General features: G+C 40.5%; 2 protein-coding genes across 4 annotated transcripts; one reads left to right on the top strand and one right to left on the bottom strand.

The window, feature by feature from the left end:
• Nucleotides 1-166: 166 nt before the first annotated feature.
• On the bottom strand, nucleotides 167-26,708 carry MPHOSPH10 (M-phase phosphoprotein 10). 3 transcript variants are annotated; one of them, XM_032446945.1, is made up of 12 exons: nucleotides 26,615-26,708; nucleotides 16,569-16,648; nucleotides 5,463-6,120; nucleotides 4,661-4,809; nucleotides 4,073-4,235; nucleotides 3,674-3,815; nucleotides 3,162-3,229; nucleotides 2,110-2,247; nucleotides 1,778-1,888; nucleotides 1,433-1,540; nucleotides 801-1,031; nucleotides 167-453 (listed from the first exon to the last, which is right to left on the bottom strand). In XM_032446945.1, exons 1-12 carry the CDS (start codon nucleotides 26,699-26,701, stop codon nucleotides 304-306), a joined length of 2,085 nt encoding a protein of 694 aa, XP_032302836.1. In that variant the 5' UTR covers nucleotides 26,702-26,708; the 3' UTR covers nucleotides 167-303. The 3 variants fall into 3 exon arrangements, with proteins under 3 accessions (XP_032302836.1, XP_032302835.1, XP_015728009.1); XM_032446944.1 differs by lacking the exon at nucleotides 26,615-26,708 and adding an exon at nucleotides 18,387-18,672; XM_015872523.1 differs by lacking the exons at nucleotides 16,569-16,648; nucleotides 26,615-26,708 and adding an exon at nucleotides 6,753-6,889.
• MCEE (methylmalonyl-CoA epimerase) lies at nucleotides 6,903-15,504 on the top strand. The gene is made up of 3 exons (XM_015872527.2): nucleotides 6,903-7,049; nucleotides 11,883-12,223; nucleotides 14,835-15,504. Exons 1-3 carry the CDS (start codon nucleotides 7,019-7,021, stop codon nucleotides 14,985-14,987), a joined length of 525 nt encoding a protein of 174 aa, XP_015728013.1. The 5' UTR covers nucleotides 6,903-7,018; the 3' UTR covers nucleotides 14,988-15,504.
• Nucleotides 26,709-27,065: the final 357 nt, after the last annotated feature.

Below are 27,065 nucleotides of genomic sequence, written 5' to 3' on the forward strand. Positions count from 1 at the left end.
CAAGCTGAAAACTTAATACTGTTACACCTCTACTATATAAAAACATTGCATAAAAAAGCAACAGCTTATAGCCGGCACCTGTAAGTCACATCAGAAAGTTACAGATCTGGCCACTGTCACCAAGTTTTTGTTATTGAATGAGAAATAAAAGATAGAGGAAAGTGTCTGTATCACAGTGTAGACCTTCCCAGAACATTTTAATGATGTACAAAGACTAAAAACCATCCCAATTCAGCATTAAAATACAAACACTGTTTCTGTATGTACTGATATATACCGATCAAATACGTATAAAAAAGCCAATTATAATTTAAGCTTATGGACAGAGATGTCTTTCTGCTTTTTTTGTTTCTTCTTCAATTTGTTTGCATCTTTGATTTGCATTCTCACTTGGTCTTGTAACTGGGAGAAGAAGGCTTGGGATGACTTCACAGCCTTGTCTTTTCCTTCATCCTGTCAACAGACAAATGGTTACAGTTATGAAATACATAAACAGTGTCATTGTATTTGTCGGTTCTTTAAAAGAAGTCACATCACCTGTAACTAATAATTGATTTTTGGAGGGTCATGTTTACACAATGAATAACATGCTATGCATAAGCTATGCAACAAGGTTTGGGCAGGCAAGCACACACGCTACTTGGGTCCAAGGTATCTGAAGGGACTGTAGATGCAAATGCACGAAGAGGAACAGGAAAGAAACCAACCATTCCCTGTAAGCATGCTAAACATCCCGAGGATTTCAGAGCTCCTCAGCTAGTGAAAATGAAATTACGTAGGGATATTTGAGAGCACCGTACCTTGAGTAGGGAGGCTTTTCCTTCTTTTGTAAGCTTTTTTAATTTTGCTGCAGCAGCTTTTTTGCTGAGCTTCGTGCTGTGTTCTGGTTTCATCTTTTCAAGCAGTTTTTGCCGTTTTTCCTTTTCCCTGAGCTTTATACGCTTACGAAGCTTCTTCTTTCTCCGCTCTCGTTTTTTGTCTGTGGGAGTCTTTTCTGCATCTGTTTTTACATCACCAGCTTTGTTCTTTTCCTAAACAGAAAGAGATCTCTGTATCCATAGGCACATAAAAGAACGCTCACCTTACAGTATTCCAGCCTGTCTCAGCATTTTGATTACTTCAGACATTTAACCAGCTTACTATCACATTAAGACAAATTAAAAACCATCAGAAGCCACTATTTTACAGCTGATAGATTGTACTGCCATTCAACTGTCCTTTCCACTCAGCTATATATTGGGAAAAAGAATTACAATCACAAGAACAAAGCCCAACCATACTATCACAACCCAGGACACCTGGGAGGCATAATTCTCTCACTGATGTGACAACTGGTATATATATATTATAAAATATATAAATATATATATACATATAACATATATGAAAGTATAAAAGGAAGAAAAAACAAAAAAATGAGGATTTTTATTACCTTGATCTCCTCTGGTGCCAAGAGAGCAGCATCGCTAACAGCAACAGGAGCTACTTCTTCCATACTTATAGCTGGCAGGTTTGACACTATTTTAACTTCTGGCACAGGCTAGAAATAAGGAAACATTCCAGACTAAAAACACCATTTCACAGGAGATTATAGGCAACCAGATATACTGAGTATCTGGTTTTGTTTACAGGCAATTACAGTGTATCTACTATGGAAACAGAATAAGTTCTATCTCCACTTAAAAATATACTTGAAAAATGGAATGTCTCCAGTTTGGGAGATTAAAAAAAAAAAAAAAAGAAAGAAAAAGAGTAATTTTGATAGAGAAGTACATACTGGTTTGGGCGTGAAGTGGAAATTACAAAGTGCATCCAGTTTCAGGAAAAGTGAATCCATCATCTCCTGAATTTCTTTGTGCTCAGGATTTTCTTCTTCTTCTGTTTTTTCCTGCATTAATAATGCAACGTTACTGCAACATCAGTCATAAAATGATTTTACTTTAGCAAGACTGATGACATAGTATGCAGTTCACAGCTATTCCACATATGAACACTCAAAAATACTGAGGTATTTCCACAGCAGTGAAAGCAGGTAGCAGCATACAAGTAAACACACACATTTACATGATGAAAACTTCAAACCAGAAGGAAAAGCACTGTTCATGTTACCTGCTGAAGTTTCAAGTATTCTTGCTCATAGATCTCAGCCAGACTCAATTTACTCTTTTCATGATCCAAAGTAATGCGTTTCTTGTATTCAAAGGCATCCTCTTTTGGTTTTTCTTTTGGTACTACATCATCCCATGCCTGGAAAAGCGATAAATCAATCACCAAATGCAAGTGACCATAAAAGACCAATATGTACAACAGCTTATTTAGAACACGAACTTATCTGGCATATTAACTAGTTCACACACGTGGTAACCCAAAAGCTCTGAAAGTTCACACTCTCATTTGTAAATGAGAGACTGCAAGGGTGGCTAATATAAAGATGTTAACCAAGATGGTGGTAAATAGTCAAAGGTTATTAGCAAAGGAAAACTCACCAATGTCGATGCCTTGACCGGAAAGCTAAGGCAGTCTCCACTGGGGAGCAATCTCCAAGAGATGCTGCCTCAGTGGTGGTCAGCCCTTAAATGAGGTCTCAGAGGAGGTGGAGTCAAGGTCCACCCCTTCTGGGAGCACAGCTAGATTACTCTCACCTGTGCTCCTCCAGCTGTTCCAACACTTGCCTCAGCTGATTAATCAGAGGTTCAAGCTGTGATTTCCCATACAAAGACATACAGCTCAAGTTTGCTTACTTATTTTCAGTGGATCAGTGGAAAAAAAAAATAGTATAACAAATGTGTATTTTCCTTAAATACTTAAATATTCTTCCAATATATACTTTTATTTATTTAACTAACTGTAAACCTCAACATCTTGGGGGAGACAAATCCTCTATCAGTGTCTTTCAAGTAAAATAAAGTACACAACTGAGCTTTAGTTAGTACTCAGAATCCACAAATAACTACACAATTAGGGTCACAGTCCAAAGTTTGGAGACTGGTGTTATATTCTAAATTAATTCCTTACATATTTTAAAGACAGCTCAGGAAAAAAGAAACTGCCAGTTGCAGAAATCAATCAAGAAAATTCCCTATCTAACATTTCAAAAGCTTAAACACTCTGGTGAAACCAGTTTACAAACAAAATATAGAGAGATGCATCAAGATATTAACCTCATCCAATATTCTCTGCTTGATGATATCTTCAAGTTTAAAAGTAGTTTCTTCTGTGATCACAGGAGCTGAAAAAAAAAGATTAATGATTGTGGCAAGACATACTTTTTGTTATGAGGAATAAAAAAAGAAAGCAAGTCCTCAATGAAATCATAGTAGTGTTACATTTCTGTTAATAGGTGAAGTTCAGTAAATAACACTGTTCCCTTCTACTGCAGAGAAATGTAAACGGGAAGGAGCATCATGTTATGTGGGACTCGTAAGCAATTAAGCCTGCCACTGTATTAAGGAGCATTCAAGCAAGTAAAAACTGAGCCAATAAGACTGTTGTTTCCTGTATTTACCAGAATGAAAGTGCACAGCCTCAGAAACGTGCTGAGACGTTTACCTGGCATTCTTGTTACCCTACTCTGGAGTCAGGGGTGGTGCCAGCATGCTTAGAGAGAAGACAATTCAACACAACAGGGCAACATGCTTTCAAGAAAGCCACCCTTCAGTACTTCAGTACTTACCCATCCGAACTGCATGATCAAAGAGCACTGTTTCCTCCAAAAGGCTGTTTTCAGGTCTCTTATGCCCAGTCACCTCCCCTTTAAGCTGCCACGGTTTCTCCTCCAACAGCTCTTCTTCTAAACTCTTTATTTTTTCACTCATCTGAAAAACAAATTTCCTAAGAAGTTTAAAACAGTTCACAAGTAAACGCAAAGAAAGAAATAGCGATTTCAGGTACTTCCAATTCCTACTCACATAAAAATGTGAGAATGTAACTCTACATGTACATCAGATATATATAAACCACTTTCCTTAAGTTGCAAGCAGGTATTCCATGTTTCTCTAACTTCTTTAGAGTCTGGCAATCATTAAAAAACCATGGCCACAGTTTCAAAGTATTAGAAAAATAAAACAATTACCTTTTCCTGTCTCTTCTCAAAAGACGACTTCATATCATTGAGATCAATATCCCTCTCTAACTGCATATCAGTTACATCTTCTGTTTCACTGTCATCTGGCAAACTAAAAGAAACTTTTTTATTCCTCATATTTTCCATGACCGCTTCATTAATATCCTCAGCCCTGTAAAATCAAAATGCAATGCATGATAAAGTAGAAGTTTAAAAGCCACCGGTTTTACACAAAATACTTCATTCACTACAGCTTACCTGGCACAATTAACTCACAGCTAAGAACTGCAATAGACCTTCAATGAAGGCATAGACACTAGGGAAACTTCTATATATTAAAACTAACTTTCAATAAGTGAATTAAGCTAATTATAGCTTTTACTTGATTTAGTGAAATAAATACCAGGAAACACTCAGGAGAGGAGTAAAATACTTTCTGACTAAGATGACAATACAATCCACAACGATACAACAGAAAATGAAATGGCAAATGCTGAGTAAAGAGAACCTGGACTTCACACTTCATTTTCTAAATCAACAGAGCGGCACATTTAGACTGCAAAGAACATTTTAACTGCAAATAATGCATATACTTACTCAGACATACTTTCTTCATTCTCCTTTTCAATAGCACTATCTGCTTCCTCATCATCATAGTCTTCAGCAGCATCAGCTGCTAAATCATCATTGTCATCAACAGGATCAAAGAAATCTTTGTACGTTAGATCTCTAGAGCTTTTAACTGGCTAAAAACATGAGACAGAAAAACCTGTTAGTTTGACAGAAGACTAAGGTTATCCTGCCTCTAACACCTGGGGAAGTCGGAGAAAAATAGATTTTGCTGATTATTCACTGGCATTTGTACATATTCCCTTATATCTTGGGCATTCTTTGTAGGAAGAATCTCAGGAAACATTAATAAAAAAAAAATTATTTTCTAAACAAGTACACAGCAACTCAGCAAATGCAAGTTACAAAGCTGCATCCCTGGAAAAAGAAGTTGCCAAGCCCCCTGTGCTCTGTCTCTGCACCAGTAGCCCTAGAGATTCCCCCATCACCAGAGGTCAGTATGAGCAATGTTTGCTCATCCTTGTTTGCTGGGTCAGGTATTCTGCAGTCCAGCAAGGTCACAAAGTTTCTCCCACATGACTTCCAAGACCTTCATTCGTGCACAAACACAATACCCACCTAAAGAGAAACTGCAAAAGGTAGATGGTATGTTTTTCTACAGCAGCTTATTTTGTTATAGAGATTTATGTCAAATATATTGTTAATATAAAGCCCCAGAAATAATCATTAGTCATTTAAACACATTTAACTTGTCAGTTAACTTGGCCAGATACCAGATCCTGATTTCAAAAAAAAAGAATTCAAAGAATCCTGTTACTGATATTCTTACTTTGACTTTAGCTTCTTCAAATTCTTCTTCCTCATCATCCGAGATAATGTCTTCAAAATAGTCAATATCATCTTCTTCCTCCTCGTCTCTTTCCCCATTTTCCTTCTCCACCTGTTCTAGAAAAGCTTCCATCTCAGCCAGCTTGAAAAACTTGTCATCCACTACAGACTTTCTTCCTGTTTTTTTCACTGTTGTTTTTTTGGCTGTTTTAGTTTCTTGCTCTAGTGCTTCAATATCAAAGTCAACATCAGAATCTTCATCACTGTATTTCTCTATTACACTTTCTCTGGGTTTACTTTTCTTTTCTTTAGCTTCAGTTTTATGTTTTATGTAGGCATCCTCCAGTTCAGTTTCTGCTTCTATCATGTCTTCCACTTCACTATCACTGCTGGCTTCTGCATCAGAGCCGTCATCTTCCTGGTCAGAGATAAGGCAAAGGTCTTTATCGTTGGTACACTGTGCAACAGATTTCTGGAAGACATCAAGAATCACATTATTCTGGAGCTCCAGTTGTTGCCAGATCTGTTCTTCATCAAAGTTCTCTATCACCAGCTCTTTCAGAGGACTTCCACGAACTACACTGCTTCCAAGAGCTTTATTTAAATCATAAAGAGTCTTTGTTAAGGTTCTGAAGTCAGCAGCCAGCTCATCCTGCACACTGGGAGTAGGAAAAGAAAAAAAAGAACGTTGAAAAGCACAGCAGGTGTTGTGTTTTTGTTCCCACACACACGCACTTCTGCTCTGCAGAACTCACTTACTTTCATTCATACACAGCTCCTACTGAACTAACCGTGCAGCCACGTTTCTGCAGAGCCCCATCTCCCTGCTGAGGCCCTTTGGTGCTGCAGACCGGCATCCTTCAACAGTTACCGCTTTCACATAACGTTCTACACATCAGAGTACAGCTATCGAGCACTCCCAGCCACAGGGACGTTGCAGTTAAGTCTCTTCACTGCACGTTCCCCCCTTCTGCACCCGCACCTCATTGTATTCTGATCACATGTGAGCAACCCACAAGTTCTGAGGCAGCACAGCACCAAACACCCAAGCTCCCCAGCCACAAAACCATCTCTCTCTGCCGCCTCATCCCTCAGCACTTATCCTCGGGCAGCCATTCAGCTTCTTCCAGTACCAAAACACACAAGGAAGAAACAGACACCCCGACAGCTGAGGAAAGGTCCGGGACGTCGCATCGGCACCGGCATGGCCCGGCAGAACGCGGCTCTGCGCACCACAAGGCCCCAGAAGGCACCATAATGCCGGTCGGACCGGCACGACGCCCCGCGGTACCTGAGGAAGCGCTCTGGTCGCGCCGCAGCAGCTCCAGCCACACGGAGGCATTTCTCCAGTCCGGACACGGCCGCCATCGCCCTCACGTGCAGCTGCCCCGGCCCCGCCCCGAGCACTCGCCAAAAGCTCCGTGCAGCTCCAGCAGCCGGCACCAGCGTTCCGCGCAACAACGTTCCGCCCGCACGGCCTGACCGGGCGCAGCGTCAGGAGGCGGCCCGGCCCCGCCTGCCCGAGGCTGGGCAGACTCATAGCGGTCGGGCGGCGACATGGCGGCCTCACTGGGGCGCGCGGCGGCCGGTAACGGGGTAACGGGGGGCCGGGCGGGGCGGGGCTGATGAGAGCGGGGCAGTGCGGGTAGCGGCACCTCTGCCTGCCCGGTGCGCGCTGCCGCCCGCCGCCTCTCTGGGTGCTTTACGGGCCAGCTGTGGGACCTGCCGGGATCGGCTTTAAAAAGGTCCGATACGAATGGCATTATCTGTCTTAGAATAAATTTACGTGGCGAGCCACCTGCTTAATACTTAAGGCACCAAGACAGAAACAAAGAGAAGCTTGCCTTTAAATTGTAACTTAGAGGTCAAATGCAAAATTCTTTCCTATTCACGGTAGTAATTAACCTCAAGTGTTTCCTCCCCTAACAGTAATGGCAGACTCCCCTCGCTGCACAGTTTTACTGCCACCGACTGCAGGAGAAAAGTGAATGAGACCCGGTGTAGTCCAGTGCTCCTCCAGAGCTATGGTGCCCTTCTGATCCCAAAGTAGCTCTGGCACAAACAGAGCAGTGCCAAGGACAGTCCAGGCCTTGCTGGCTGGCACTTTCCAAGACGCTAACAGCACCTCCTGTGATTTCAGACAGACTGTGCCTGTTACCAGGCATATAACTATTCGCTCCAGAAAGCTCATACGCAGTATACACAGCCCCGCTATGCCCAGCTCCACGTGGTCAGAGCACAGTCTCTGCACTTGGGAGTTTTCCTCAATGTCAAACCAGGCCATAGAGCAGTGCCTGCTGAGAAGGCTCTTCTCACTGTGACCCACAGCTCTGTAACCCCTCCAGAGAGCACTGCTGCACTCAGCAGGAGTTTGCTTGGAGCTATTTACCTCACCGTGTAAGTCAACCAACACTGCCCCCATCGGGGCAACAAGCCTATATTCATATATTCAACGTTTGCAGGATGCCATTCTATGCCTCTATCAAGACAACTGCACACGTTTGAACTCTTGATGCACACAATGCTGGCATTCAGACACTTAACAATTAAAAAAATAACACCCAAATAGATACGTTAAAAATATTCTTCAAATGAAGCTGAACATGGTAACATACATTCCACAGTAATACCAAAACTAAAGACAGTAATCATATACTAGGGCAGGGTGTGCTGAATCTTCTATAAGGGACAAAATGCCTAAAAAGACTCAGATTGGGTTATCAGTGTCTGAAAAATTACGTATTTAAAAAGAACAGTGGGGTAAATGATATATATAGTAGGAGAAGAAACTGCATGTGTGAATTTGCATGTGCACGTTTGTCAGACAGGGACACAGTTGGACAGACACTTCACTCGCAGTCTCAGTTGGTTTCAAAAGAAACAAAGTCTTATTTTTTAACATTGGATAAAGTTCAGAATTATCTGAGTAATTGTGTAAGTTACTGGATGAATGCTTTTGTGTTTGAAGAATGTAACCACATCTCTCTGAACAAAGGACCGGCTTTGTTATGTATGCATAATTCACTGAAACATGAAAGTGATGGAGTTTCATTCTGAAGTTGCTGGAAAGCTTTCTTTTTCACTGCAGGGTCATCCTTTGATTATTGGGTGTGCTACTTCTTAGCATGAAAATGAGGCCAAAAACATGAAGATGAGTAAAGAGTAGAATTTCAATTAACTAGTAACTATATGGCTACTAATCTATGTAATGCCATAAAAATACAAATGCTTTTTGTTTATTCTCAGTCAATCAAATCCTTATGGAATTAAAACATGCATATGACTAGAGATAGAATAAAGTCACACATCTTCACTATTCTAAGAAAAACCTTCATTCATACATACTCACTGAAAAAGTAGAGTTCTTAGGAGGGGGAAGTGGATTGATGCATAACTAATGCTTATAAGTATTTTGACTTTACAAGAATCTTAGAAGTATCCTTAACCTCTTCACTCCATTGTCATGGCTGGAAATACTGCAGAAATCAAATGTTTCTTGAGTAGAACCCAACAGAAATAACACTTTCTATTTCCTTTACTATAGCTTCAGTGTAAAGGTGGCTTATATAAAGATGTTGACCAAGACAGTGATAAATAGTCAAAGGTTATTAGTAAAGAAAACTCACCAATGTCAAAGCCTGGACTGGATAGCCAAGGCAGTCTCCACCAGGGAGCAATCTCCAAGAGATGCTGCCTCAGTGGTGGTCAGCCCTTAAATGAGGTCTCAGGGGGGGTGGAGTCGAAGTCCACCCCTTCTGGGAGCACAGCTCCATTACTCTCACCTGTGCTCCCGCAGCTGACCCAACACTTGCCTCAGCTGATTAATCAGTGATTCCAGCTGTGATTTCCCATACACTTCAGTAACAGCCAAGTAACAGTCTACCTCTCTAATTTTTTGTCAGTTTACTTGAAAGTAGACAAAATGCAAATTTAATCATAATAGCTGTGTAATCTTATGCCCTGTGTGAAGCATAGCAACGGTTACAGATGGGAGATATCAAGATGACTGGGGAACGTTGTAGCTTTTCCTACCAGTCATGACTGCCTGAAAATCTACATTAGTAGTATTTCCATTCAGTCATGGCATATCAATACTTGGAAACAGGAATGAAATAAGAAAAGTGCTTAGAAAACATCAGAAATAGTATAGCAAGTGGTCATTTCACATCTTCCTTGCCTTTTGGAAAATACTGACTTGAAAGTTTCTCTTGCTTCACCAAGAATTGAATTAGACCTTAAAAAGCGATGACAGGAAACAGCTGTTATTCTTAGGTAGATTGAAAAGAGTATTTGACTTTTTAAAATGCATTATTTACTTCGGTAACCTGGTCAAACTCAAGTCTAGTTAATTATCCATTCATCTAATTATACCAACTAGAAAGTGCATGTTTGGTATGTAATAGAGCACTGCGTGCTACTGCTTCCCCAGGCAAGTGCTTTGTTCACTCCAGATACAGTTTCATTTAGATAACAACTGTATCTACAAAATAGTTTCTGCATAGATATTTGAGAAACAACAGATTTTCTTCAGCATAGAAGTTGCTGGTAGATTTTAATATGTAAAAGCTGAAAAGTACTTTGAAATATTGAGTTACTATATGAGCACTATTGTAACTTAATGGTAACAAAAGCAAAGAAAGAATTTTCCATAACTTCTGGCTGTGATGAAAGTGATGACAGGATGTACTGTGTGAAAGGCTGGCAGGAATTACACCAGAACACTTACTTGGAGAGCTGAGCAAGCTTATGAAAGCACTTAGTGTAGGATGCTGGTTTACTATCAAAATATTCTGAATATGTTTTCTTTTAATATTCTGAATATGTTTTATGTTAATAAGTATTGAAAATACGTAAACTGCATATTGTTAAAGCTGATACGTAAGTACATACACACGTCTCAGTACTGCATCTTTCTCGTTTGTGTAGTAAAATGAATGGATAGCTGCACTCTTCCAGCTGTGAAACCAGCTGATTAATTACAGCTACTGCTGTACCTTACAGGGACTAGTAACTTTTCAGAATACAAAGAGCCTGAAAAATGTAAGCCAGTCTATCCTAAGTGTATTGGAAAGCATTCAGAATCTCAGTGCAACCTTGGCACAATCTCTTAGCAAAATAGCACATCTGTGAATTTGCAGCTAAGAGTGCATCAAAGACAAATGCTGAGATGCCTCTAGGTTGGCCTTGAGGCACTGGGAACTCTGACATGGCCTAAAGCAAACTGGCATGAAATTCAAATGCTGCCTTTCTGAATACATCCTTTCATTTGATTCTAATTGTGGTGCTAGATGCAACCAGTAAGAGCAATGTTTCCCTCCCATCTCTCCAAATTCAGCAGATTGTAATTGCTCTAATTCTACTTTTTTTTTTGTTTGTTTTCCAGATTGAAAAAAAAAAACAAACAACTTTTGAACTACTTGAGCAGAACAGAAATAAGATGTAGCACAAAGTTCAGTACTGTCTTGTCAGAGCAGTCTGAAGAGTTGTATAGACATCTGAGCAGTTCTTCATTGTACCTCATTGCTCCAGGATTTCTCCGTCTTTTTATCTACATCTAGATACTATCCTTTGCCTTTGTGTCATATTGTCGTTCAGTATGTTTTGTTTTTCATTACCTTTTCGTTTATGATGAGTGGTGGTTGGTGGTTTTTCTTTAAGTCATACTGAACTAAGTGGCACTAGTTGCATTAAAAAAGCAAATATTTTAATCACCTGAATCATCATTGTTCAGTAGGGCATGGTATTATTCATTGTACTTAGAAGAGAAATATTTCTAAACATCTTAAAACAGGCAAGTGAAACCAAATATAAGACCTGTGTGAGACATGAGGAAAATAAAAGCAGTTAAAGACATAATCATTGGAGAAAGGGGAAATAGGAAATGAAACACAGGAGAGGAGATGATAGTGTTCCTCGAGCCTCAAACGCAACATGACATTTCTTTTCCTTGCTGGAGTTAGTGCTAACAGATGAAAGCTCAAGTCTTTAATCTTTCTTTTGGGTCTTGCAGCATCAGTTCTGTCCTGGGTTTTTGTTGTTCTTGTTTGCTTGTTTTAATTCCTACATGTATAGGTATGTTGTTATTTCTTTCTGTATTTTATAAAAGGCTCTGAAAAATTCAGAAGCAACTTTTAAGTACATTATAAAGCTGACTGCTGTATTTGGCCACATATTCGTACTTTTAACAAGCATATACAAGCATTTAGAACACTTCTGAATAATTACAGTCTCTGAAAAAGAAGTTCCTGTGAGCTGAGAGTTCTGTGGAATAATTCTTTCCTTGGTCTTTGTCTACAGTCTGCATTCCACAGCAGTTTGCTTAGAACAGGGAGTTACATAGGTCTCTGAAAAGGGCAAAGAGGGATACTGATATTTTCTCAAAAGCATCACATCGATGCTATTCACTTTCTTTTTTTTTCAGGGCTTCTTACCAGACTGCAGACCTCAGCTCCAACACTACGAACTTTATTATCATCAAATTCTTTTTCTCAGAATGTTCCAAGCTGTTTGTGGAAATTGGGCCGACTTAATCATGTAGCAATTGCAGTACCTGATCTGGAGAAAGCTCAGTCCTTGTATAAAGATGTGCTAGGAGCACAGGTGAGCGAGACTGTTGCTCTTCCTGAACATGGTGTCTACACTGTCTTTGTGGAGCTGGGAAATACAAAGCTGGAACTTCTACACCCTTTAGGAGAGAAAAGTCCCATTGCAAGCTTTCTGCAAAAGAATAAGACTGGAGGAATGCATCATATCTGCATTGAGGTATTTAACGTAATATATTATATAGTAAGATACCAGATATTGAAGTTTGGATTTTATTTTTTTTTTTCATAGGTTTAAACTGTGTAAAGAACAAACATAAAAGCCTGTCATAGTTGTGAAAATTTCTGTTGTAGAGATGAGAGCCTTAAACGTGGCTGTTTTCTGTTTTGAAAACCAGAGTTCCATCCCATAAATTACATCAGCTTCCACTCCTGGGTGCTGTAGACATTATGTGTTGTTACTATGTATCCAGTGTTGAAGGTACACAAGGCCAAGGGCTTGTTAAGAGTACTTGATGGGTGGTAACTTCTTGGCATTGGAACTTCCTGATAGACGCTGGAAAAAGATGCAGTTTTAAGTTTAAGCTTAGGTATAGTTTAGATCCTCAGTAGTTTACTGCTGTTTGATATGTCTTTGATAATTGTATAAAGAAGTCAAAAAAAGACCATTGGTCACAGTGACCAAACATCAGCAAAGTTTCTTCTGGCACGTTATTCTCGTTCAGCAGAGAGATAAGTTTAAAAGCAATAGAGTATAAAGGTGCTGGGCATAGTAGTCAACTTATTTAGTATACTCATATTTTAGTGTAGGTGGTAGATGCAAAATTCCATAGTGCTGCCTATTTTTAATGCTTTCCATATTTGAGTATTGCAAACTTTATTATTTCACTCAAAAAGGTATAAAAAAATAAAGGGATTCCCAATGTGAGTGAAATGGTTTTCCAACTTCAGCTATAAGGACCATTCTGTTTTAGAAGCATGAAGGCTAACCTAGGAAATGGGGAGTATAGAAGAAAGAAGTGTTTTGCAGTAAGACCAAAGAAATGCTCAAGCCCTCTGTAGGACCAGCACTACTGAGTTATAGGTACAAGAGAAAGATGACGTGGGCACTTTGCAGCAAAAACCCCCCCAAGAATTTTAAGTAAATGTAATCCTTTTGAAGAAGATTTAAGAACTATTTATTACCATCTGAAATTGTTCTGCCTAGTTCTCTGTTCTGTAGGGATAAGATCTTTCTTGTTGAAGACAAACCAAAGACAAACCAAATAACCAAAGTCATCAAGGGAAAACATACTGTTAATTATGGAAACTGTGAAGAATGGGACCTGCTAATTATCTCATGTTGAAAAATGCAGAAGCGTTGTATTAAAGAAGAAAACATGTCGCTGTAAATAGTAGGCAAAGAAAACCAGGAGTTGTAATGGAGCAGATAATTTGGATTGAACATATGAGGTAGTACTACCTACAGCCAGAACCTCCTAAGTGAAGTCTTAGAACTCACTGTTAGATTCTCTAAGCAAAAAAGTAAATAAAAATCAGATAAAGAGTGTTTAAAGTCTCCTATATGAGTGGTAAATTCAAATGGAAGGTTATAGACCAGTTTGCATGGAAAAAAATATTTGTTGGCTTGATCACCACCGTATCAAAAAGCAATTAACCACTCCTCCTCCAATTTCCTATTCCCCACAGAATGAAAATCTGAGCATTTCAAGGCATGTTCTCTTCTGAAATTGAGCAAAAAAAATATTTCAGATAAACAAACAAAAATGTTCATTTGAAATTTGAAAATATTTTGTAGAAATAACTTTCCATGACAAATCTTACTGCAAAAAGCTGAATTCTAACAATGTCTTTCAGTACTAAGGTGGAAGTCTGATGAGCTTATCAAATTGCTTTTAATTTCTTCCTTCTGTCTCACTGTTTAAAGTAAAATTTTATATTGATGTGTTGGTAGAGAATTTGCTTTGGACAAAATAAGCATTTTTTGAAGAAATCAAGTAATTCCAGATGAATTACAATTGAAATTAGTAACTGCAATGACAAGAATGCTGAATGTTTGGTAAGATATCCAGCCCTGAAACTCTTAATGTGATTGCAACCACAGACTTTCCACTGTTTGCTCTCATTGCTTCCTTAGGGACACAGAAATTGATTCCAGCTGAGCCCAGACACAGTTCCTCTTTTGGCCATCTCTGCAGGAGCTGCAGTAGCTTTTCTGCTTGGGGAAGCAACCCGAAGGGGGCTATAGGCTACTTCTGACACTGTGCTGTCTTTCTTTATATAACACTTGAGTCATTTCTTTTTCTCTTTTTTTTTTTTTTTCTGGCTGACTGGTAGTTGTGTGTAGGAGGAGTTGTAGGGAGATCTGAATTCTGATCAACAAAACTGCAGCAAACGAGTAGGAATTAACAGATGTCTGTTACTCTGAGTCAAGGCATTTTTCATACAATAGTGTTATGAATGTTTATTCATGGAGTTATGTCCAGACACCTCAGCTGGGAAAAAAACAATGCAATTATTTTTAATTCATTATAGATTATTGACTATTGTATTTGCTAAACTGAGTGCTAATTGTATTACACTGGAGGATGAATGCATTTAAGGTTTGGGGACATTCAAACAATTTGATATCGTGACATCAAACCTAAGATCACATTATGTAGTTTAGACAGGTTTTTGTTAATTACATTTTACTGCAGGAAACTTCTGAAATGTAATGGTAAATGCTGTTGTTCTGATTAATTTTGATTTAAAAAAAAGAAAAAGGAACAGGTCATAGACTGGGGATATTTTCTGATGAACTTCTGTAAACAGTATTTTTCTTTTATAAGGTTGATGACATAAAAGCAGCCATGGCAGAACTGAAGAAAAAAAAGATTCGAATATTGAGCGAAGAGCCAAAAATAGGTGCACATGGCAAACCTGTGATTTTTCTTCACCCTAAAGATTGCCACGGAGTCCTTGTGGAACTTGAGCAAGCCTGAGCTGCAATATTCATAAATTAGACAATAAATGAGTTGTGAAGTTACTGAGCTGGTGCTGAGAATATTGATGTGCTATTCACTCTTTACAAATTCACTGTAGTTCCTGTGGATTAAGTACGGCTTTTGAGCAATGAGACAGTGCTGCAGATTTCTTTTTCCCGCATTTGATTTTCAGAATCAATGTGTTGACATTTCTTGAATTCACTATGATTCTCAAGATGTACACCTAAGCCAAGCTGCATTTATAACAGTAATTTTGTTCTGTTGCCTCATGTTCTTGCTGCATGGCTTTACTTCTGTAACCACAGAAACTGTACGGTTTCTAGGTCATTCCACATTATTTTGTTCTACATTTTAAAGCAGAGACCCAATTCTCAGTGACAACAGTAAAAGCTTAGATACCCCCTTTAGAAATAAAGGGAAAGGGAACATTGTACTTTCTGTTTTCGCCATTCACTGTCTGTGCTTCATGCTGATTGACTGATTCGTGCAATAAATAAATCTATATTTTATTGTATGGCTATCTGAAATCATTAAATACATTTTCCTTGGCATAACAGTTAATGAGTGAGGAAGTTACAAGCGTAAATCATCATGTTGTTATACGGACTCTGCATATGCAGACAACGGGAAGAAAGTGTCTGAAAAATGACATGATAGAGATATATTTCAGACTTTAAGATGCATCCTGCATTTTTGTTTGTGTCAGCCAGAGAATACTTGTTTTCAGATTTTATCCCTAGGAAGATCTCTGAGAGACACCTGAACAAATAGTGGGAAATCACTTGCTTTACAAATACTGTTTTCTAATGCAGAAGTGCTTACAGAATCACTGGAAAGCATAAGAAACATGAATCTTGGTTGTGTACAGTCTCCTCACATCAGAGAGCATGCCAGTGTACTTAGTTTCTCATAGACTGCAGTCACAGTTTGTTGACTTATTCATGGCCAGGCCTCATGTTATTTGTGTGTGTTAAGCAAGCAGTGTTTGTCCTGATACTTTTCTAAGTTCATTTTGATATCAACTGTAAAAGCTGAATACTTTCTGTTTCTCTCATTATTTTTCCCAGTCCTTAGAAATAATATTTTTACCAGCTAAACCACAACCTGCATTTTTTATTTTCCTGCACATACTGTGAATTGTTCCACCTTGATCTAAAATAAGTTCATTTTATTCTAGGATAGAAAAACCTCTGGTTTTATCATGTTCAGTCTGCAATTAATCCACCTGGATTTAAGAAAAAATAGTGCATCAGTTTGGATTTGTGATCATTATTACCATCTTTACCCAGTTTATCGTAAGTTTTGGAATAACTTCTGTTTTGAAGCCACAGTTGCAGCATTTAAAACGGTTGTGAGACTGACCATTTGGAAAGCTGTGAATGAATGACAAGAGAAACTTCTTCTCACCACTTCCTGAATGGGATATCTTTCTTAATGCACATGCCAAAGTATTGCTGCATGTTGCTAAGGACAGTCCTTGGATTTGGACTGTCTTGCTGTGGCAGATTAATGGAAATTGATGTGACCAAGAAGGTCTTACCGGAAAACAGCAGAATGTGGGAATGGTGAGATACTAACAGGAAGGGCTCAGCTGATTCTCTCCTTATTAGAAATTCTTCCACTAGTGATACGGACTTGGGTTTGTTGGGCTCCAGAACCTATAGTTAAGAGAAAAAGGTAAGAGTTAATTGTTTTATCACTGTATTTGTGAAATTATTAGACTGTGAAGCAGAAGAAAATTCCTAGCACTTCTCATACTGGTACTGGGCTGCACTAGAAGTAGTCAGTAAACTGATAGTTTAAATCACAGAATGTTGAATCGTGTAAGATTAATATGGAAATGGAAACTAACAACTTACAAGGGATTTACTTATGAACTTACAAAGGAATTGGCCAACACTTTAAAATGGAAGATCTCACCTTCTTGGAAACACAAATTCTATCACCTTTGATAAATGTTTTTAAAGCAGTTTGAATGTTTTATGAAATGCAAATTTACTTTATTGTGAAGGAGGAATGTTTGCCTCATAAAACTGTATAGTCCTTTAGTATTTATAACGTTATGCTATCTCTGGTGTTTCATGTTCATTTGCACTGTCTCTCACGTTATTAAAAGCACAGTTAATTGCTCAATGTACAGCATAGATTCACAAGTTAGGAAGAGTTCTTCCAAACGTTTAAAGTAGATATATTTTGAAGTATTTTGTGACATTTCTAGATGTAATTTGAAGTGATCTTTAACTGTTAACGCTTTGTTACCATAAAAATAGTACACAGGTACTAAAATCTTCCATAAGATGTTAAATGAACCTTTTAATTCACTTTTACATTGCATTTTTTCCAGTAATAAAGATAAGTTTAAGTCATGATTTAAAGGAAACAAAAAGTTCTAAAGTAACAAGTAACTGTGAGAGACCAGACATTTTGCATTAAATGAGAAGGAAAACCTCACTTCTGCATCAGTGGCTGGTACCACAGACAAAAAGAAAAGAAGATAAATGTAGCAGCTTAATAACAAATAGCTGTTGTGTGAATCCTAATAGAAATTGAACCTAAACAAACAAAAAATCCATGAGCTGGGTTTCCATGAAAGGCCTTTGCATATAGATGGAATTTGAGTTGGTGCTAAGCAACTGGTACAGCTACCGCAGGGCAAACAAAGCGTACCAAGCTGGACGGGATGCAGAGTGAACATCGAGACTGACCAGAACGCAATACAATGACATTAAGGCGGCTTTTCACTTTTGCTGTCATTACAAAGATTGCCTTTTAGAGTCAATAACTACAAGTCTGAGATCTGCATATTGATGAGCAAGTCCTGTCATAACTGGCCTAGCAGCACTCCATCTCACATGTTCTCCTTAATTTACCCAGTAACTGCAATCACCTCCCTGTGGGAAGATCTCGTTGTTTCTGGTAAAACGACCGAGAAGCCAACTGGGTTTGTCACTGACCATAAGAAATGTCATTCTTGGAAAACTACAGGATCACAGAATGGCCTGGGTTGAAAAGGCCCACAGTGCTCATCCAGCTCCAACCCTTGCTATGTGCAGGGTCACCAACCAGCAGCCCAGGCTGCCCAGAGCCACATCCAGCCTGGCCTCGAATCCTGCAGGGATGGGGATCCACAGCCTCTTTGGGCAACCTGTTCCAGTGCATCACCTCCCTCTGTGTGAAAAACTTCCTCTAATATCTAACCTAAACCTCCCGTCTCACTTTCAAACCGTTCCCCTCGCCCTATCCCTATCCCTATCCTTATCCTTATCCTTATCCTTATCCTTATCCTTATCCTTATCCTTATCCTTATCCTTATCCTTATCCCTATCCCTATCCCTATCCCTATCCCTATCCCTATCCCTACCCCTACTCCTACCCCTATCCCCCCTGTAGCCATACCCCGTCCTTCAGGCCGCTCTGCGGGGTGCTGAGTCGGGCTCGAATCGCGGGTCTCGATCGAGTGGTGCTCGCGGCGGGTTCCTCCCCGTCTCCCTTTGGCGCCGCGGCGGTGGCGCTATGTGCCATGCATGTTCCCGGGCGGCCGGCTGTATTCTCGCACGCAGCTTCCCGGGCCCACCAGCCGTGTCGGTGTGTGGCGCCGAGGCTGCACACAAAAGAGCGGTTGCTGCCCCCGTGTCGGTCGCCGCGGCGCGGGGTGGGGACCGGCATCGCGGCTGTCAGCCAGGGTAAGAAGCGGGGCCGCAGGGCACGGACCCCGCGGGCGGCGACACGGCGGGGCCGGGGCTCCTTGGCGGGTGGGGCGGCAGCATCCCCGCGGCTCCTCGGGGGAGCGGGAGCCCCGCGGCGCCTCACGGAGCTGAGCGGGCGAACCTCGGCCCGAGCGGGCGCCGCGCACCTCGAGAGCGGCAGCGGGGCCGCCCCCGGCCCGTCCCCCGCCGCCGGTAACCGCTGTGCCCGAGGGGGGACCCTCCGGCTTTGGGGGCAGCCCTGCGGCATGGCGGCGCGGGGCTCGGCCGTGCGGGGCTGCGCGGGGCCGCTCTCCTCCCGCCGCCCCTCGGCCGCCCGGAGCCCGCGGGGATGGTCGGGGCGCTGCACCGGGCGGCCGCTGTGCCGCTGTGCTCCCCGCGGGACGGCCGCCCCCAGCGCTGTGCCCGGCCCGCCCGGCTCCGCTCGGCTCCGTGCGCTGATGCGGGCGCTCGGTGCAGACGGGCGGCGCGGCTACACGCACAGTGTCAGGGTTTTGTTGCAGGGCTGGAGGCTCGAGGGTCCGTTAATGGTCAGACGAAACGCAGGAGAAGCCCTCATGCAATGCAGCACCGCTAGGAGTTTGTTTCTGATTTCATGCCTCCCATGCAGCAAACGGATCAAACATTGTCATTAGCTTTTTTTTTTTTTATCCTTTTTTTCTTTTTTTTCCCCCGCTCCCTTCGTCATCAGATCTGGAGGGGAAAAAGCTGCTCCATGAGGGGCTCCCAATTTTTCCTGGGATAAACAGCAGCAGGCATTACATGGTGATCTGCCTTCCCCTTTTGGAGCAGTTTTTGAATCCAATTCTTGTATTGCCGTAACAAAAGGGATGGGGGTGGGGGAGAGGAGGGGAATGCTGCGTTTCTGGCTGCATCTCGAGAGGTGAGGGCTGGCTCCTTGCCTCGGCAGCCTGCGCTTACAGGGCTCTGTACTTAGCATCCTCAGTGTCATCCTGGCGGCTGCTGCATGGCACTGAGGGCGTATAAGGAGTGTAAATAAAGGCGACAGAAATCTGGTTGCAATTCAAAGATGATATGCATTACGTTGAGGGTTAAGAAAAGTCAGAAATGACTGTGGCTCATTTGGGTAAGAAATGGAAATGTCTCAGTTGTATTACCTTGTCAAGGCCACTGTATAATCTCCATGGAGGGGGGCTGGGAAATCTGTTTGCAGAGAAGGTATTCTATCTATTCTGCCTATTGCCCAGTGCTCCCTCATTTTAGCAGCAGAAATGAACAACAGAAGCAACTGCTATCACAGTTCTGTGTGGCTGTGTGTAAGCAATAGTATTTCTACATAAGATAATCTTAAAGAGAATTTTTTGTGTAATTGTTTATCAGCACTTAAAAGTAAAAACACAGTACGTGCTGGTTATCTGTATATTGAAAAGCATATGATTGAAGCTTTTCTTACAGCATGAGATGGAAATTGATCACTATATAATCCAGATTCTTCTCTGTGTGGGACAGTCAAGGTGGATGGACCTTTTATTTCTGTATGTTGTGCTATGGGTACTGAACCACAGAAGGGGAAGCTGCTGTACTTTTTCCTTTATAGGCTTATAACGTTTTACGCTGCAGAGCTGTCCTTGTAAACCTTGACTGTCAGGCTTCCAAAGCCTAAATTCTGTGATAGTTTCGGTCTTATCTGCACTTGGAAATAGCTAAGGCTATTTTTAAAGATGCAGCGTTGCCCCTAATCATCAGCTGTGTTATTGCTTCGCCCTGATCCTCTAATCATAAAGAAAAAGAGTTCCTGCAAACGTCGTGGTGGCTCAGCTTTTTTGGTCAGTCTTATGATTCTAAGGGGGGGGTGGGCATCTTGAAGAGTGATCTTTTGTGGAGTTACTTGGTTGATGCCAGCTTAAGTTGGAGGCTGGAGATAAATTTTAACAAGAGCTAGGTCCATAAGAAGTGACCTTTGATTAACGCTGTAAACATGAAGAACTACTTCAAGTGTAATTGTACCATCTCCAGCTGTTCTGACAAGAATGCTTGCTAATTTCCCAAAATACCATTGCTTAAGCCTCTTCCATGTTATGTTCCTGTGCTGAAGGTGAAGAAATCCAGCAAGAAGGGATCTGTTCCTGGTTCCCACATCACAGAGAAAAATAAAGATCTTCTTGTTCAGAACTAAATGTTGGTTGAAACCTTGAACCCATCCTCACTTGAGGAAGCCTAGAGTTAATGACCTTCTGTATCCATTTCTTATTGAATCCATGCTTGAATAAAATAGCCCATGCTTTTAGCCACTGCAACAATAGAGGCTGGAGAGTAGCACTGCTGAGAGGGTTCTGGGGCTGTGGTGGACATGAACCTGCACATGAACCAGATGTGTGCCTTAGCAGCAAAGATGGCCAGCAGCATCTTGGTCTGTGTGGAACACAGCCAGTAGACTAAGGGAAGTAATTATCCCCTTCTACTCTACATTAATTATACTGTATCTGTAAAATCGTGCTTAGTTTTTGGCACACTTAGTACAGGGAAGATGTTTATGAACTGGAGTGTGTTAAGCAGAGGCCACCCAAGTGGTTTGGGCTGGAGGCCAGGCCCTATGAAAGGAGAATTTGGGAGTGGGGATTGCTCAGCTTCGAGAAAGGAAGAGTTGGAGGACAATCTTCCAGTACTTACAAGGATGTTATCAAGAAAGCAGAGCAAACCTCCTCACAGTGGTGTGTGGCAGAGAATGAGACACAACAGGCATGTGCTGAAACAAGAGATGTTCAAGCCGGATATTTAGGGAATTTTTTCAGCTACGAGGGCAGTGATGCATGGGAGCAGGTTGCCCAGAGAGGCTGTGTGGTCTTTATCGATGGGGATTTTTAAGACCAGACTGGATAATACCCTGAACAACCAGATCTGGGCCTTCTGAAGACCACGGTTTGAACAGAATGTTGGACAAGACACCTCCAGTGTTCTTTCCAACCTGAATTTTCATATCGTCCTGCAAATAGTTGTATGTTTGTGCCTATCTTTAACTGATACAAGAATTAGATGTTACACGACACAGAACTTTTTTTAGGACGAACTAGACTTACCCATGTATCTCAGCTAAGACAGAATGTAGTATCAGTATGATACGCTGGCCAACTATCATTACCTTTGCTGATAAACGAATACGTTACTATATGCCTCATGCGGAGGAGATATTTACTTGATAAATTCATATTTTAATGTTGGTGTAGATAAAAGGAAGAATGCACTCTCTAAGTATTTGGGTTTTTTTTGCCACTCCTGTCAGGCAGTTAAAGCCTTGGAACCTTAATGCAAGAGACACAGCAGTAGTTCTTAGAGCTGGAGAAAATAAAGCACCAGTGCTGCTGTATGGATTTCACAAGTTAAGAGGAAGACTTGCAAGTAGAGCCCAAATCCATGAATTTTTAGATGCTTCACGACACATGCAATTGCTGATTACGGTGTTCATTGTAAGTACTTTGGATATTTGAAAATGCTTTTTATCTACTGGGGAGAGCAACCAAACATTAGGATTATGCATTGATGGATTTGTTGTTTTTTTTCCTGATGACCTATTTACCTTTGAAGACTGTGTGAAAAGCAACACCAGAAAGCACCATGCATGTCTTGAAACATTCAGTGCTTTAGGATTGTCCTGCCTGCAGAAGCTAAACACACAACATGTAAACTTTATTATGCCATCTGTGAGGAGAGGGCTTGCTTTCAAGTCTAAACTTTCTCAAAACTTGAGTCTCATCTCTTAATGGTACCATTTTCCAGAAGAAAGATCTTATACCATTGGTAAAAACAAATACAGAACGAAGCATTTATTCCTGATGCTCATAGGTAAATGCACTGTCACTTGAGTACGTTACATTTCTTTCCTTTTTATTGCAGTACTTACTGTCTTCACCTACTGCAGCAGAGAGGGATGACTTGCACTTCAAGAGGAGTGAGTTAGAGTAGACCAGAGATGCTACAGATAACTGCAGGATTAATAGGTACTTCCACCTAGGCAAAAGGGAAAGAACTAGAAGCTCTGTAGGTGGAGATGAGAGAAGTCTCATCATTCTCATATGATAAGGCTGTATGATGTAATGCTGGAGATGCATACTCTAAAATATATTCATGCATGAAGGGATCATTTGCTTTTAAAACAGCGGCAGATAAGATAAAGAGGAAAAGAAAGTTTGCCAAAGAGATATGTGTGTGTGTATATCTATATTTAAAACAAAAAGAAATCTTGGATGGAAGAAGTATGGCAGTTGTAAGCAGTATGGGGTTTGTAGTCTAGATAGGGATTTTCAAATAGCACTAATTCTGCAGTGCTGATATCCAGCTGGATTCCCACTGGTGACTACAGGAAGGACTATTCTGGGATAGTTGTCTGTTTTGAAGTATTAAAGATGAAGCTTCCCTTAGAGAATAGTACTTCTAATTACAGACTCCGGTAATTAAGGTTCATCCACATAGGAATTACTTGCTATTGTTTTATTTCTTAAGAGACAGGTTGAATATTTCTATTCTGTTCATTGACTGAAGTAGTTTTGACCTTCTTTTGTAAATTGATGTTGGGAGCATTTGTGAACATGTATAGCCAGCATTATTTCCAGTCTTCTGAGCTATTTTTGGAAAGATTCGCCTCTCAAACATGTTTGTCAGCTACAACCTTTGTGAAAGTTCCTCTCCCCAAGTCAGTTGTATCACAACTACGATCATTTTCAAAGAGTGAAACCTTTTCTAGGTTTTCTTAAAGCTCATTTAAAACATTTCTACAGTTGAGAGACCTGACTCTGCAAGTTTGTCTTCTATGACTCTTATGACTCTTCTATGTTCATGTGTTAAGAGCCTGTAATCCATGAAGAATTAGTGGAACTCTTTCACATAAGTTCAGTGGTTAGATTCCGCTAACACTTTGTAGTCATAGCAGGAAAGTTACTTCTCACTGTCATAAGCACAGCCCACAGGTTACAGTCCAACAGTGGATTTGTAACACAACCCATGGAAGGTGACACTGTTCAGGTAGATTTGAAGGTCGAGCTGTTTGACCACTGCAGTCCAGAACACCAAGTAACAAGATAATTTAGGGATCTGGGGGTTCGTTTCCCTTTTTTTTCTGTAAGGCAGTGACTGTAAAGAGTCATCTCTGCTTTAATGTTGTTTTACTTTGGATTTGTTGTGAGTGACAGCCAAGTGCTTATCTTAGCGTGACACTGCAAGGTTCCCTGAAGATTTAGTGAGATAGTAATTCCAGTAAAAATTGAACAGAAAATTCATATTTTAGCAGATAAGCAGAGATTGAGAATTTATGTTCTTACATACAGGCTTTCATCTTTACATCTCACAATGGTAAAAGAGTGTAAGTGGAGAAGACCTTTCATATCTGAGGCTTTTAACAGTTAATATAAACCTTAGTTGCACTAACAAATTGGTAATAGATAGTGAAAATGTTACCTTAATTTTCCACAAACATATTGTACTTAGATTTGATCCCTAAGGATCTTTAGATGGAAGTCCATAGGCTTCCTGCCATGCAGAGGGCCACTAGTGGCCCTGTAGCACCAAGAATTCTTAATCACAGAGAGGATGAAGGTATTATAGCATTTCATACCATGGAAGAAAGAAAGCACATGAAAAGTCAGATGGAACCAACTGTTCTAGTCAGGAAGCATTTGCAACAGGGCAGGAAATTTTGGAGTGGTTTTGGTAATAGAGCTTGGGGAAAGCTCATCTATGTAAAGCAGAGAAACCTGTAGATCTTTAAATGCCGAATTACTTTAGGAATTTACTAAACTGATTAGAGAAATATTATTAGCACATCACAAAGGAGGAGCACTGGGGTGGGGTGGGGAAAGAGGGGGCACAACATGATAACATCTGTGTTGGTGGTGGTGATAGTCTGTATGTGAAAATTCTCTGAGGAGGAGGAAGTGATGAATTTTTGAAGTGTGTGCTTGGCTTCAAAAGAGAATATTTAGAGGTACGGAGTCTGGCTGACATTAGCTGTGTTTCCAGTCAAGGTGATACTTACCTCAAATGGAATGAAACACGTAACTATGAAGTCACAGCATCACAGAATTCCAGGGGTTGGAAGGGACCTAAAGAGGATACTGAGTCCAACTTCTCCTCTCAAGCAGGTTCCCTACAGTAGGTCACACAGGTAGGCATCAAGATGGGTCTTGAATATCTCCAGAGAAAAAGACTGCACAACCTCTCTAGGCAACCTGTTCCAGTGCTCTGTTACCCTTACTGTAAAGAAGTTCTTCCCCATATTTATATGGAACTTCCTGTGTTCAAGTTTTGGGCCATTGCTCCTTGTCCTACTGCTATGCACCACTGAGAAGAACCTGGCCTCCCTTTTGCCCCCTTTAGATATTTTTATAAATTCATTAGTCACTGAAGCAACCGCTGAATAACCAACTACCAAACAACAAAAAATTCAGCCTGTGTGCCTTTTTTTTCCTCTCTTAAATACAAACCATTTAGCCAAGTATTTTTACACTACACAGCTTTTTCCCCCATCACTACACAAGCTCTAATACAGGGGGAGATGCCCAAGTTCCACAAGGACAGCACCTATCTAAGCAAAATATAATCCCAGAAAGAGTAGCTCTATTTGGCATTCAGTGTTCAGATTCTGTGAAATAGCTAATCTTTATATGAGAAAAAGAATGTGGAATAAAATAGGATTCCCCCACAGCCTTCCATGTATTTGCTACCTTCATCCATTAGACAGAAACAAGGGGGTTTGCGTGGAATTTCTGTCTCCCACTGTACTGTTCAAAATTAACATCCTCTGCTGTACGTTACTGGTTAGCCTGTCTTACATGTCTCAGAAGTGCTAGTTAATTTTGCCGTCTCCTGCCCCAACAAAATGGTGATATATTCCTAACTGAGCACCTGGTTACTGAAGAAACTGGAGCAACTAAAAAGAACAGTTGCACATACAAGATTCTGTTCTGGAATGGCATCATTTTTTGTTCACTTTTTCTTTGTTTATTTGTTTGATTTCAACGAGCGAAATGATACCAAGTAGTTGCTGTTACTGTCTAGAATCACTGGTCCTAGCTACCACAGAAATAACACTTCAATGCAAGGGAAATTGAACCCTTTTGCTTTAGTCAAATGTTAAAATAGGCCTCAAAACTCACACTCTTAAAGCATAAAAGCAAACCCTTTCAACACATCACAGGGAATACATGGAAATGGAATTGCTTGTTTCTCATTCAGAAGGAAGATTGCTTTACAGCTACCAGATACATACTAAATCTCTCTCCTGGGAATGAAGGCTTTTATATATTTTTTAAAATGTTTTATTCTAATCTGTCGCTTTTCTATTTAAGGATGGCCACCCTGACTGAAATTTCCTGGGCCAGAAGGGTTTTCAGATATTTGATACTACTTGCTACAAGGTTTCATGACTGCTGGATTATCTCAAATTAGGGTGCAAGTTCTGCCCCAATATCTAATGCTCATATTGTTTCCAAGCCCAATGCAGCTACCAATGTAGTAATAATTCTAAGTGCAGTCTCACAAAGAACACAAATATTTCCACTGTTATAACCTGATCCAGGATGGGAAAGAAGCCTTGTTTCCAAATTCTTCCTTCTCAGCATAGCATGTTGTTGCCATGCTACCAGAATTGCTTGCCTTCATATTTAAATTTACTCTTAACAGATTTACATTTAAAAAGAATAAATTGTTGACGCTAAAGTACATTAAAATATAAAATAACCTGATAAGGCATAAACCTTGTCATTCTTTTCATCATATATTTCTGACTTCTCCAGGTGTTTTTGTTTGTTTTGTTTTTTAATCACTAAATAAAGCCCAGCGCAACATCAGAAATCCCAGACATGAATGAACCAACACAGTCTGATAAGGGTCTGTGCAGCAAAGGTTAATGTCAAGAGAGGAATATAAATTATAATTTCCATACTTAATGAAAATGTGCATTTTGCCTACCTCAGTAAGTGCTTCTTCCATCCTTTGTAGAGTCCATGATTTATCATTACAAGGGGAAATCAGAGGATAACTATATTTTCTTGTCATTATTCAGCTGTGGATAAAAAAAAAAGAATGTAGTTTATATACATACATACATACATACAAACACACTCAAAATTCTTAAGACACATAACTTGTGTTACTGGAACATAACTCTTGATTAAATATATGGAAGCTTTTAAAAGCAGCTTATCCCTGTGATATTATTAGCCAGTCAATCAGTGTGGCTTTAATTATGTAGAAGTATTTGACATGCTATGGCCCAGGAGATAAGAGCTGTGGCATAATGGGTGATAGGCAGAAACAGTTCTGTTGGTAACTAGAAGTGTCATGCTTAGTGCTGCATCAGTGGTATGAAATGAGCAGTTGAGAGGAGAGCTCCTAGTAAATACTGAATTGCATTGCATTA

This window comes from Coturnix japonica, chromosome 10 (genome assembly GCF_001577835.2).
Source record: "Coturnix japonica isolate 7356 chromosome 10, Coturnix japonica 2.1, whole genome shotgun sequence".
Classification (NCBI taxonomy): domain Eukaryota; kingdom Metazoa; phylum Chordata; class Aves; order Galliformes; family Phasianidae; genus Coturnix; species Coturnix japonica.

What these genes read in the sequence shown, in the direction of transcription:
- MCEE (XM_015872527.2), top strand. Translation starts at nt 7,019, where the DNA reads ATGGCGGCCTCACTGGGGCGCGCGGCGGCCG. An exon ending in ACTGGGGCGCGCGGCGGCCG is followed by an intron (nt 7,050 to 11,882) that starts GTAACGGGGTAA and finishes TTTTTTTTTCAG; the next exon opens with GGCTTCTTACCAGACTGCAG. An exon ending in TGCATCATATCTGCATTGAG is followed by an intron (nt 12,224 to 14,834) that starts GTATTTAACGTA and finishes TTCTTTTATAAG; the next exon opens with GTTGATGACATAAAAGCAGC.
- MPHOSPH10 (XM_032446944.1), bottom strand. Translation starts at nt 18,656, where the DNA reads ATGCCGGTCCCCACCCCGCGCCGCGGCGACCGACACGGGGGCAGCAAC. An exon ending in AATGAAGAAAGTATGTCTGA is followed by an intron (nt 4,236 to 4,660) that starts GTAAGTATATGC and finishes TTGATTTTACAG; the next exon opens with GGCTGAGGATATTAATGAAG. An exon ending in TCCACTTCACGCCCAAACCA is followed by an intron (nt 1,541 to 1,777) that starts GTATGTACTTCT and finishes CCTTATTTCTAG; the next exon opens with CCTGTGCCAGAAGTTAAAAT.